This window comes from Peromyscus maniculatus, chromosome 11 (assembly GCF_049852395.1).
Source record: "Peromyscus maniculatus bairdii isolate BWxNUB_F1_BW_parent chromosome 11, HU_Pman_BW_mat_3.1, whole genome shotgun sequence".
NCBI classification, from domain to species: Eukaryota; Metazoa; Chordata; class Mammalia; order Rodentia; family Cricetidae; genus Peromyscus; species Peromyscus maniculatus.
This window is the reverse complement of record NC_134862.1, coordinates 86,847,793-86,860,675: the sequence shown is the minus strand read 5'-3', so window position 1 is coordinate 86,860,675 and position 12,883 is coordinate 86,847,793. Positions and strand designations below refer to the sequence as shown.

Sequence of the window (12,883 nt, the reverse complement as noted above, 5' to 3'; positions counted from 1 at the left end):
TTGAACAGGAGTTTAAATTCTAGTTTGTGGTTTATTTTGGAGCCATTTTGAAGGTCCCCTACCACCTCCACTAATGAGAATTACCAGACTGTACTATATCACTGATTTCAACTCAAATCATTTCATAGATATTAATATTTCCTATTTTCTCACTACTCCAGAGTAAGGTAAAATGCTTTTTAAAAATGATTTAATCAGGGTGTGGTGGCGCACGCCTTTAATCCCAGTCCTCAGGAGGCAGAGGCAGGAGGATCTCAGCCAGCCTGGTCTATATATTGAGTTCCAGGACAGCCAGGGCTACATAGAGAGACCTGGTCTCAAAAACAAAACCAAAATCCAAACAACCAAAACAAACAAAAACAGCCAACCAACCAAATCTTTTAACTGGTTAAATTATATTAGCCAAATAGGGTAGACTTAAAATTTCTGTGCCTCCAAGTTTCAGATGCACAGGAAAAAGACAGGGCCAACCATAGCTTGACTGCCAGAACACTGAGCAGTAGGTATAGCTTAACATTTCAGTGTCCTTGGTTTTTGTCTCAGGTAGCCCAGATTGGTTTTGAACTTAAATAGCTAAAGATGACACTGTCCCCTCCCCCCCTCCCCCAGACAAGGTTTCTTTGTGTAGCTTTCATGGTCCTGGAAATAGCGCTATAGACCAGATTGGCCTGGAACTTGGAGATCCACCTGCCTCTACCTCCCCAGCGCTGTGATTAAAGGCCTGTGCCACCACTGCCTGGCTGACAATTTTTGATCATTTTGCCTGCATTTCCCAAGTGTTGTAATTATAGACATGCACCACCAGGCCTAGCTTAGGCACAATCAGCACAGGATGGCCCCTGTGTAGAAATTAAATTCTATTTCTACCTAAAAGTTTCATGAACATAATATGTTTTTAATTATAGAGAAAAAGAGCAACACTTTTTCTTTCTTTTTTTTTTGAGATGCGGTCTGGCTATGTAGCCCAAGGTGGCCTGGACTTGACTGTGTAGCCCTGACTAGCTTTCAGCGTTTGATACTTCTGCTTCAGTCTGCCAAGTGACAGGACTAAATCCCAGGCTTTTATAAGTTTGTAGACAATTCAGCCTGATTAAGTTTAGAGTGTGTTTGACAAAACAGAGAATCAAAGTGCATGATCTAGCCGGGTGTCCCTCTCATGGTTAACTAAGGGATCTCCAATCTGGCGGACCAGATCTGCTGCGGGACAGACTTAAGTCCTGCAAGAGGCCTGTCTGTCTTTACAGTACGTCTAGGGGAAACTTCCATGCAATTCCAAGGGTGACTCAAGGGTCACTGGTAAACACGCTGAGTAGTGTGCAAGGCCCACTCTGTGCGCCGTGCGGCAGGGCAAGCCTGTTCCCCAGGCCTTGCACCACTGGTTATGGAAGAGACAAAAGAAACGCTCTGGCCTCGCCCTTGCGGAACTTAAAAAGTGCGACTGGCAAAGGCAGGGCGTGTAAAAATTCAACGGCAGTTAAGTGGAGGGAAAGCAAAACAAAGAGAAAAGCGCTTCTGTATAACAATCGCTCCTTTGTGCCCTACGGGGCGGCCGTGGAAACTTGAAGGACTTTTTAAACCGAGAGCCGGAGGGACAGACAAAAAAGCCCAACTAAGATGGAAGAAAGGAGGACGTCCTCGAGTGGGAAATGCCAGGTGAGGGCCGAGGGCGGGTGGAGGAGAGCCTCCCCCGGGCGACAGTGGAGGGAAGCCGCCACTGGAGCGCGGCCAGCGAACACCCGGAAAGGCCGGTGGCCACCGCGGCCGGTCGGTTTAACCGAAAGGCGGCTTCCCGAAGCCTCCATTGGCGCGGCCGGGGCCCAAGCGCGGAGGTCGCCCCGTGGGGGCGGGGGCGGAGGCGGGGGCGGGGCCTGCGCGCGCAGGCGCGCTGGCGGGCGTGGCCCCGGCAGGGGGCGGGGCGCCTATATTACGTGCGCGGCGCCGCCCCAGCGAGAGGACGTTGCGTGCTCGCTCGCGCCGGGCGAGTCTCCGCGTCTCGCCTCGCGAACTCGGTGAAAGGAATTGGCGCCGTTCGACACCAGGCGGGTCCGCTCTGCAGCACGCAGCCATCTCCAGCCGCAGCCGCCGCCCGGGCCGACCAGCCGCCGCCGCCGCCGCCGCCACAGGCCGAGGGAGCCAGCCGCCAGCGGGGAACCGGGGCCCTCACCATGAGTTCTTCGCCTGTTAATGTCAAGAAGCTGAAGGTGTCGGAGCTGAAGGAGGAGCTCAAGAAGCGGCGCCTCTCCGACAAGGGCCTCAAGGCCGATCTCATGGATCGACTCCAGGCCGCGCTGGACAACGAAGCCGGCGGCCGCCCCGCCATGGAGCCCGGGAACGGCAGCCTCGACCTCGGGGGCGATGCGGCCGGGCGCTCGGGGACGGGCCTCGAGCAGGAGGCCGCGACCGGCGCCGAGGACGACGAGGAGGAGGAGGGCATCGCCGCCCTGGACGGCGACCAGATGGAGCTGGGCGAGGAGAACGGGGCGGAGGGGGCGGCCGACGCGGGAGCCATGGAGGAGGAGGAGGCGGCGTCGGAAGACGAGAACGGCGACGACCAGGGCTTCCAGGAGGGGGAGGACGAGCTGGGCGACGAGGAAGAGGGCGCGGGCGACGAGAACGGCCACGGGGAGCAGCAGCCCCAACCGCCGGCGGCGGCGGCGGCCTCGGCGCAGCAGCAGCAGCAGCAGCAGGCCGCCCAGCAGCGCGGGGCCGGCAAGGAGGCCGCGGGCAAGAGCAGCGGCCCCACCTCGCTCTTCGCGGTGACGGTGGCGCCGCCCGGGGCGAGGCAGGGCCAACCACAGGCGGGAGGTAAGGAGCCGGCGGAAGGGAGGGCGGCGGGGCGGGCGCGCGCGGCGGGAGGCCCGCGTGGGGACCGTGCCCCAGGCCGGCCGGGATCGGGGGGGGGGTGGGGGAGGGCGGGGAAGCCCGGGGCCGCCGAGAGGATCGGCTCGCCATGCCGGCGGCGCCTCCATTATGTATGTCGGGCGTCGTGGGGGGGGGGGGGGAGAGCTGCAGCTGCCGCGGTGAGGGGGGGGGAGGAGCCGGGGCGGGCGGGCGGGAGCGGCGGCCGCTGGAGCGCTGCGTGCGCGCGGTTCAGGCACATGTCTGAAAAGGGGGGGGAGGGGGAAAGGTCCCGGGGCGGGCGGGCGGGCTTTGGCGGCTCAGCGCCGCGGTATTGTGCAAGGGAGCGCAGGGGCTCGGTGTGACGTCACTTCCGGCGGGAGGCGCCCGGCGCGGGGAGTGGGGCGGAAGCTCAGTACAATGCGGCGGCGGCGGGGCACGCGGGCTCGGGGAGAGGGGGGAGGGGAGGGGAGCCCACGCCGCCCTTCCCCCTCCCCCCCGCCGGAGCGCGGCGCGGCGCACGTGGGCCCCGGGCCGCATCGCCGCGCGGTTTTTATCCTTGAAACGCTTTCCGGAACCTGGGGCTGGCAGAATTAGTCGCGTCTTTCGACTGCGTCACTGTCTCCACGCCAATTCCAGACTGATGAACGTATTTGTATGTTTTTAAAATTCCCATTCGTTGCGTGGGTTACAAAGTCACCGGGCCAGTCTGGGAGAAAAGCAGTAATAGCTCTTGAGGCTCCAAACAGAAAGGGGTGCTTTTCTCCGCTATTTAGTGTGCGGCCCGATGTCTTAAGGCGGTGTTGTGTGTCGTTATAGGAGACGGCAAAACAGAGCAGAAAGGAGGAGATAAAAAGAGAGGTGTTAAAAGACCTCGTGAAGATCATGGCCGAGGATATTTTGAGTACATTGAAGAAAACAAGTACAGCAGGTAGAGGATCCTAACCTAGTTTTCATGTCTCACCCATTCTTTATGCATGGTGGGAAAAGCTGTATCAGGAGACAATTCTGTCTTTCAGAGCCAAGTCTCCTCAGCCACCTGTTGAAGAAGAAGACGAACACTTCGATGACACAGTGGTTTGTCTTGATACTTGTAAGTGAAGTGGACTTTCCCGCTCTTTTTAAGTGCAGTGTTATTTTGGTTTTAAGTGTTAGGAAAAGTGTGCTCTTTAAAGTAGAGAAAACCCGTTAGAGATTTGTTTTAAAACAGGAAGGTAATAATAGCTCATGTTCAGGTTACAGTCGTTTAATATTTAGCACCACTTAGGTTGTATTGGTATTTTTTACAAGTTCTACTAATGGGTAACACTTTTATGACTTGGAAGTTCTCAAAACTTAGGGATGTATAAAACTAATACCGATTTTTGTTCAGCTTTCAGAAACTTGTTTTTTAAAAACCTGCCTGTAACTTGTCCTTAGATAGGTAATATGATAATTTTTTTCTGTGGAACTTTTAAGTGAGCTATTTGGGCTAGTTGAATAATTACTAATGATTTTCCCATTAGCACACAAGTCTATTCCCTCTTCTAAGGATTGTAATATTACCTTTTCAATAACTGCTCTTCTGTTCTCAATTCCAGTTCAGTAGCTGCTGCTTTAACAAACTAAGTTGATTTCTTCCAAAGACCTGGGGCAGCAGCAGTGGGCTATCTGAGCCACTAGCTTTCTTCACCAGCGAATGGTATCAGTGGCAGCGCTGTAAATATGCTCCTTACCCAGTTGGATTGCAATTGAGTACGAGGAAGTATTGCAAACCATGAAATGGGCTTTAGCTGTCAGATTTGTATTTTGATTCTTTCAGGAAGTTCGTTATTAGTTTAGTATTTGATAAGGATGTTAACGTTAGGTGTGAACAGAATAAAAAAATAGATCATTAAATAGAGTTAAAGGTTCCACAGGGTGGAAAGGGGTTAAAAACTTGATTCTCATGTTTCCTTATATAAATTGTGTTCAGAGTCCTGAGAGTTAATTAAATGTAAAACTTGGCTGGTTTCTGACTGCATACCTTTTACAGTCAGTTAAGTCTTGAAGAAAGAGAAAGGAGAAAACAGCTGGTTTGGAAGTTTTGTGGTTTACTGAAATGTAAAGAACTTTGGGATTCACAAGGTGTTTTAGCCATGATGGAATGAGTGGTTAACATTGCTACTTAGGAAGTAGAGTTTCTAGATCCAGTCAGCCAGGAATTTTATGTACAAAGCTTGAGAATTTCAAACTAGATGAATTCAATAATAACCAACAGCTTTCTAATGTAACATCAGTTGGCGAGTGAGAATTCTGAGACGCTGTGCATAATGAGCTCTAGTGACCCAGAGATGGCCAGGCTAAAGACTGGATTTGTATAATCCAGGCAGCAGTTAATTCCTAGTTGTGATACTGTACCAGGTTGGGTAAAGCAGACCTAAAAGGCTACACGTTAACTGTTTAGAGCCAGGTTTGTGGGTTGAGCTGGCTTCCAACTTTTCAGAAATGAGTTAAGGTTCTGGACCCTGGTGTTAGTCTACAAAGCACAGGATGAGCAGCTCGCCTAAAATATTTGGTGGTGGCGTCCCTTCAGTTTTTATTGTCACTGGTAAATTCTACCTGGTTCTGGCATGCTTCACTGCTGTCCTCTACTGCTTGCCTCTAAATCAAGGTAAAGAGCAGAGCAGGTATGTATTGATGTTGCATTGTCTCAATCATTTTACATACTTAAAGCACTTCAAACTTCGGTATTAATTGGCAGTTGACTTTAGTACACGATTAAGACTGCCTTGGTGGGAGTGGGGCTCAAAATAAGAGTAGGAACAAAAGCATGATAAAAAGTTCTCTGCAGTAATATATGAGAAACATCTAAATTTTGTCTACATAGCTGAAATACATTGGATGTCAAAAATAATTTGGCATTTGATATAATTTCAGATAACTGTGATCTGCATTTTAAAATATCAAGAGACCGCCTCAGTGCTTCTTCCCTTACTATGGAGAGTTTTGCTTTTCTTTGGGCTGGAGGAAGAGCATCTTATGGTGTGTCAAAGGGCAAAGTCTGTTTTGAGATGAAGGTAAATGGAATTTTGTGACTTCTCAGGAACTTACTATTGATTGGTTGTACAGGTCAAAGGGACCTCTTAAGTCTTCTCAGGGTCTCAGGGGACTGTTTTCTATTAAATTTTTTTGATATCAGAATATAAAGCAGTAACTTATGTTGGGCTATTCCTTTAAATCTACATTAATTCAGACCTTTGTTAGTGCCATATATCAACTTAGTTCTGAATGGGGGAAGGAATGTGATTAGCTCAAGATTGGATGCTTTCTCTTTGTATTAATAGTGTGGAAGAAGGCGGCCCATAGCCCAAATGAAATAAGTTCAAGGGATGGTCTTGTTTTACAGCCTAATCATGTTATTTCATTTTTAGGTAACAGAGAAGATCCCAGTAAGGCATTTATATACAAAAGATATTGACATACATGAAGTTCGGATTGGCTGGTCACTAACTACAAGTGGAATGTTGCTTGGTAAAGTTTACATTTCAGTGCTGTGGAAGCATAAATGTTTAGGATCTGGTTACAGTATTAAATGAGATCTAGAAAGTGTTGTAAGCTTTGATTTTTATCCATTTGGTGTTAACTATTTTACAGCTAGAAAGTACAGGCAAGGATAGTTTTCCTTTTTCTTTGTTCTTCTGTAATCTTAAAGATGGTTAAAATAGACTACTTTTGACATGTAAACTGTCAATTTAATATATATCCTACCAGACTGTAAATCATTTAAGCATTTGGTATAGAGGCAGATCTGTCAGATTCTTAGTTTGTCTGCTCACTAATGGTTCTTTTAGCATACATTTTAAATAGGTGAGATGGGTCTTTAGGCTGTTTAGACGCTAATTTTAAGTTTTTGTTTTTTCTTTTTAGGTGAAGAAGAGTTTTCTTACGGGTATTCACTGAAAGGAATAAAAACATGCAACTGTGAGACAGAAGATTATGGAGAGAAGTTTGATGAAAATGATGTGATTACATGCATTGCTGTAAGTTCTCTGTATTTATAAATTAAATTCTATCAGTGTGATTAAATTGATTAGTTCTGGGTTAAAGACAGGAGGGGCTTGGGAAAGGAGGCTCAGGTCCTGCTGTGAAGTGTGAGTATGCATCTGGATACCTGGCAGCCATGTGAAATCTTAGCACAGCAGGAGGCATCTAACTTGAGTTTAGGGTGGGAGTGGATAAGAAACAGCCTCCAGCTCTAGGTTTAGTGACAGGAATATACTTGACATGGAACAAAAGCACTTGAATTGAGGAAAAAGACATTTCAAGGATCACTAACACATTTTGACAGAAAAATAAGAATGGCCCGAAAAACATCCTCTAAGGCCTGAAACATGTTATGTTAACTGCAGCGTGAATGAACTTCTGTGTATCTTGAAGTTTAGAAAGCTCTGAAGTTAGTTACAAGCTGTTTTTAAAAAATTCTGTTCAACAGAACTTTGAAACTGATGAAGTTGAACTCTCCTATGCGAAGAATGGACAAGATCTTGGTGTTGCCTTCAAGATCAGTAAGGAAGTTCTTGCTGACCGGCCACTGTTCCCACATGTTCTCTGCCATAACTGTGCAGTTGAATTTAATTTTGGTCAGAAGGAAAAGCCATACTTTCCAATACCTGAAGACTGTACTTTTATCCAAAATGTCCCCTTAGAGGACCGAGTTAGAGGACCAAAGGGACCTGAAGAGAAGAAGGATTGTGAAGTAAGTTATTTTTAATGTGGTATCTGCTGATGGTTTGATAATAGTGAGCAAGGCTAAATGATGGGTAGATTATAATACTGTTAATACTTACTGATGAATGATTGAGTAAAAGTATCATTTGTTTGCCCCCTCCCCCACTGTAGGTTGTAATGATGATTGGCTTGCCAGGAGCTGGGAAAACTACCTGGGTTACTAAGCATGCAGCTGAAAATCCTGGGAAATACAACATTCTTGGTACAAATACCATTATGGACAAAATGATGGTAAGTAAAACTGAAATTTAAAGTGTCTAGAAGAGAGTGGAGGGATAATTCTGAGGGAAGGTACTACTAGTACACACTATACTGGCATTAATCTTAGCACTATAACAAATAAATGGGCTCAGAAAGTAACTGAGGTTAACCATGGCTTGTGTTTTCATTCATTATTAATATCTGTGGGTAGAATTTTTGCTAAAACAAAATAGAATATTAAGTAATCTTTAAGAAACTAACTTCCAGTGACTGCTCTGCCTAAGTTAATTCTTAACAATTTGAAGAGAAAAGCCGCCCCCCTCCCCCTTTTTGGAGCAATGATGAAAGGATGCAATTGAATTACTTGTAAAATGGTACCTGGTATTCTGTATGTAGTTTAAAACTTTTATTAAATGTAACTTGAAGTATACAAAATAAAACATTTTCGTAGGTGGCAGGTTTTAAGAAGCAAATGGCAGATACTGGAAAACTGAACACACTGTTGCAGAGAGCCCCACAGTGTCTGGGGAAGTTTATTGAGATTGCTGCCCGCAAGAAGCGGAATTTTATTCTTGATCAGGTAAGCAGTAGTTTTGAAGTTTTTGTTTTTTTTTTTTTTTAAAAAGGCTAATTGATATAAGATTAATGTCTTTAACTGTTCACTTTTCCCCTTAAGACAAATGTGTCTGCTGCTGCCCAGAGGAGAAAAATGTGCCTGTTTGCAGGCTTCCAGCGAAAAGCTGTTGTAGTTTGCCCAAAAGATGAAGACTATAAGCAGAGGACACAGAAGAAAGCGGAAGTAGAGGGGAAAGACCTACCAGAACATGCTGTCCTTAAAATGAAAGGCATGGATTTTTTTTTCCTTTCTGTGTGTCTGTGTGTTAGTGTCTTAACCATCAGTACTTCTAGAGATGATACTAATCTTGGTAAATAGAAATGTTTCACATTTGTAATTGGTTGACAGAATAACAGATATTCAGAGATAATAGTAGTTCTATAAGTTTAATCTGACTTTATTCCCTGTAGGAAACTTCACCCTGCCAGAGGTGGCTGAATGCTTTGATGAAATAACCTATGTTGAACTTCAGAAGGAAGAGGCCCAAAAGCTCTTGGAGCAATATAAGGAAGAGAGCAAAAAGGCACTCCCACCAGAGAAGAAGCAAAACACTGGCTCAAAGAAGAGCAATAAAAATAAGAGTGGCAAGAACCAGTTCAACAGAGGTGGTGGCCACAGAGGACGTGGAGGATTTAATATGCGAGGGGGCAATTTCAGAGGCGGAGGCAAGTTAATTTTAGTGTTCTGCTTAATTGAAATTTAAAAATGAGCTGAGGATCTTACAGTTAGGATTGTGAAATAGAGCTAAGTAGGAAGTTAATTTCTTAGATAATTCTATGCTACCATGTACAAGTAGTGTATAATTTTAAACTCACGCTAGGTACACAAGTAGATAAAGTGGCATTAGTTGTTTCTCACTAATGTTATAACTTGACTGTATGAACTCTTGTATGGCAGAACTAAACTAAATTCTGCTTCCATTTAGCTCCTGGGAATCGTGGTGGATATAATAGGAGAGGCAATATGCCACAGAGAGGTGGCGGTGGTGGAAGTGGGGGAATTGGCTATCCATATCCCCGTGGCCCTGTTTTTCCTGGCCGAGGTGGTTACTCCAACAGAGGGAATTACAACAGAGGTGGAATGCCCAACAGAGGGAACTATAACCAGGTAATGACTCCAAAAGATGCTGACATCTATAATTTGTCCTAGAAAGTTGTAGGTGGCATTGACGTAGTTGTGAGACAATTAGTCCATTGATCTTTGCTTTTTAGATATACTAACAGTAGCAGTCAGTGAGCACGGGTGTAAAGGGTTTCTGCATGCCCCTTAAAAGTGTCCACCTTTGCTTCAGAGCTCTTCATTGACAGATCTCTTTCCCTTTCTTAGAACTTCAGAGGACGAGGAAACAATCGTGGCTACAAGAATCAATCTCAGGGCTACAACCAGTGGCAGCAGGGTGTAAGTAATTTCTTAAGTGATTACATAAATTATAGTGCTTTATGTTTACAAGATTCAGATGGAAGTTCTTAGGGATTGAAGTGTTCCATATATATTAAGTAGAACAAGTTGTCTATTACTGTGTTATAAATTGTAACCATGGATAGGCTGGAGTTAACAGTTTTGAGATAAAGTAATATTTACTACATATGTTTTACTATAAGGTTCTTTTTAATAGTTTTAATTACATAAACTAACCCCCAAGTCTTGTTTCTTTTTGTAATGTGTATTGGTAAATAATATGGATAATTGGTAAATTAAAACTAAGTCTGTGGTCTGATAGAAATTAAGTGTGACAAGTATAAATTTGTTTCCAGCAATTACTCTGAATTAGATCATTGTCATTTCCTAAAAACAATTTGAGTGGCTTATTGATGTTTTTTTCTTTAAAAACAAAATTTTCTCTTACAGCAATTCTGGGGTCAGAAGCCATGGAGTCAGCATTATCACCAAGGATATTATTGAATACCCAAATAAAACGAACTGATACATATTTCTCCAAAACCTTCACAAGAAGTCGACTGTTTTCTTTAGTAGGCTAACTTTTTAAACATTCCACAAGAGGAAGTGCCTGCGGGTTCCTTTTTTAGAAGCTTTGTGGGTTGATTTTTTTTTTCTTTTCTTTTTTGTACATTTTTAATTGCAGTTTTAAAGTGAATCGTAAGAGAACCTCAGCATTGTGCACGATAAGAGAATGTGTCAGTATTTCAGGGTTCTACATTTTATCTGTAAAATGTGACTTTTTTTTTATCACAACAAAAGTAAAATGTTGCTTTGTACCTGGTGTCTTTTATTAAGCATTTACTCCCCCATTTCTCACAGAGAATAACAGTCGGGAGTCATTGTCACAATAAAATAGCAATGTTAGCAACCAGATTCATGGAAGGACTAAGGTCCTCATGAATTGCATAAGATTCTGTACTGCTCATATTACACTCCATCCTCTCTGTAAACTGGTGGGTAATAGTGGAAGGGAAATTTCTGACAAACCGGGAAGGCTATTCTTTTTTTCTGTTTAACAATGGAATTGGAAAAATTGGGAATGAAGATAAAATTTGGAACCAAGGTTGAGAAGATGGAGTGTATGTAGAAGGGCTGTTAAAAATGTAAATTTGGTTGCATTATATGTGGAGGCTCAAACTTGTGAAGGTTAAATACCATAAAATTTTCCATTTGTTCTGCATTTTGATTCTGAAAAGAAAGCTGGCTTTGCCCATTTCTTATTAAAAAAAAACTTGTTGTAAATCCAGTTGTCTAATGGGATCTATATGAAGTTAGCTATGTCTGTATGCCCTTCTCCCACAAAATACTGTATAACTAGTGTGCTTGTAGTAGTTAACTCCACCATCTTTGTAAGCTAATGAAATTGTGAGTCACCCATTTATATCTTTTAATCATGTCAGTTCTTGAATGGGTATCTCCTTAGCCTGCTGATTTCTTTTTCTTTCTAAAGAAAGTGGGTGGAGAAATTAATTTAGACGTTTGTTTGCAATAAAAAGAATTCATTTTACTCTTGTTTGGGATTCTCGCCATCAAGGTTCAAAATCCCTTTATACTACAACTCCCAAGAGGAGAAATTAAGTGTGTGCTTTCTGGACAGCTTATTCTTTTACTCTGTACTTTAGAACATTTAGGTTTTAAAAACTTAAATGTATACTGACGATTTATAATATAAAGCTGAATTCTTCCCTTCCCCTCCCCCCCCCAAGACGGCTTTTAACATTTATGAGGGGCAAAGGTACTGGATGGGAGAAGTTAATGCTCAGTTGATCATGTTTACAAAATGCGAATGGCTGTCCTCACCTGATTATATACATATGATACATGAAACTTTGGGAACAGATGCTTTTAGAAGCCATCATGCAAGCCGCTAGTCATTGATTTCACTACTACACAATACTGCTAACTTAACTAGCTATGTTGATAACATTAGATCCCCAAATTGTAATTTTATTGGGTTTGCACAGAACACTTAAACCTTCTAAAGGAGCCTCACTATGTGAAGTGAGGAATGAGGAGTCAAACTGTAGAACTAAAACTAGAATTTAGTCTAGCGTGCCAGTATTTTTTAGCCTGCTTCTGGTAAGTTCAGGTTTTCTATATTACTGGTTGCTTTAGGATTTTGTTTAGGTATTTTGAATCAGATGTTTTTTAAAATACAAGTTTATTATACTGTACTTGTGGATATTGCTACAGCTAGTTTTAGAACAAGTTGCCATAGAAATAACACTAAAAGGTATCTTGGCATCTAGGTATCTAGCAGTAAACTTACTGCTAGCAATTACTAGTATGAGTAACTGCTGTATATATACATTATTAGGACTATATTCCTAACCTGAGGTACAATTCAAAAAACTTAAATTTAGATCAGTGTTGATCCTAATATTTTAATTTGTGCCTTTCAAAAACCTTGTATAGATAGACCTCTTACTAGAGACTCAAAAGGAGAAAAAAGGGTCAACTAACAAAGTAGGACTTGATGTATATGTAGCCCAAAATATCAGACAGGGAAAAAAATAAAATGCTTTGTGGGAGTAGTCTCTACACTAAGAATTAGATCTATGCTTGTAAATTCTCTTAAGTAGTTGAGAAAGAGTGAAGGCATACAAAATCAGACCTGAAGGAAAGAATTGACTTAAAGTATGCCCAGTTGTAAACAAAATTGAAACACTGGTTTTGAAACAAATGTTGACTAGAAAAAACCAGGAGATTGCTTTTGGTTCAAGACATAATTTCAATCAAGCTGAGCATAGCAGCAAAGACTTGTCATGAATCTATCTACAAAGGAGCAGAAAATTTACCACAAGCCTGGGCTATATGTTTCATAGTGAGAGCCCTTTAAAGGTACTCCTTTCCCTTCAGTAAAAAGTACTTTTGTAGAAAGTTAATGAAATCCAATGCCTGCTGAGCAAAAGTGGGGGAGGGGGGAAGGTGGCGTGGCTACAGTTGTAGATCAGTGGTAGAGTAGAGCACTTGCTTAGCAGTACTTAAAGGCAGTGGAGTTGGTCAACACTAGTATTTAGGAAAATAGTGTAGATTACT

At 43.5% G+C, this 12,883-nt stretch overlaps 1 protein-coding gene across 1 annotated transcript; it reads left to right on the top strand.

Moving 5' to 3' along the window:
• Positions 1 to 1,955: 1,955 nt before the first annotated feature.
• On the top strand, positions 1,956 to 11,351 carry Hnrnpu (heterogeneous nuclear ribonucleoprotein U). Its single transcript, XM_076548044.1, has 14 exons — positions 1,956 to 2,805; positions 3,658 to 3,769; positions 3,858 to 3,931; positions 5,737 to 5,876; positions 6,231 to 6,330; positions 6,727 to 6,839; positions 7,292 to 7,555; positions 7,699 to 7,818; positions 8,240 to 8,368; positions 8,465 to 8,633; positions 8,815 to 9,069; positions 9,330 to 9,511; positions 9,731 to 9,802; positions 10,253 to 11,351. The coding sequence occupies exons 1-14, from the start codon at positions 2,166 to 2,168 to the stop codon at positions 10,304 to 10,306; spliced, it is 2,424 nt and encodes an 807-aa protein (XP_076404159.1). The 5' UTR covers positions 1,956 to 2,165; the 3' UTR covers positions 10,307 to 11,351.
• Positions 11,352 to 12,883: the final 1,532 nt, after the last annotated feature.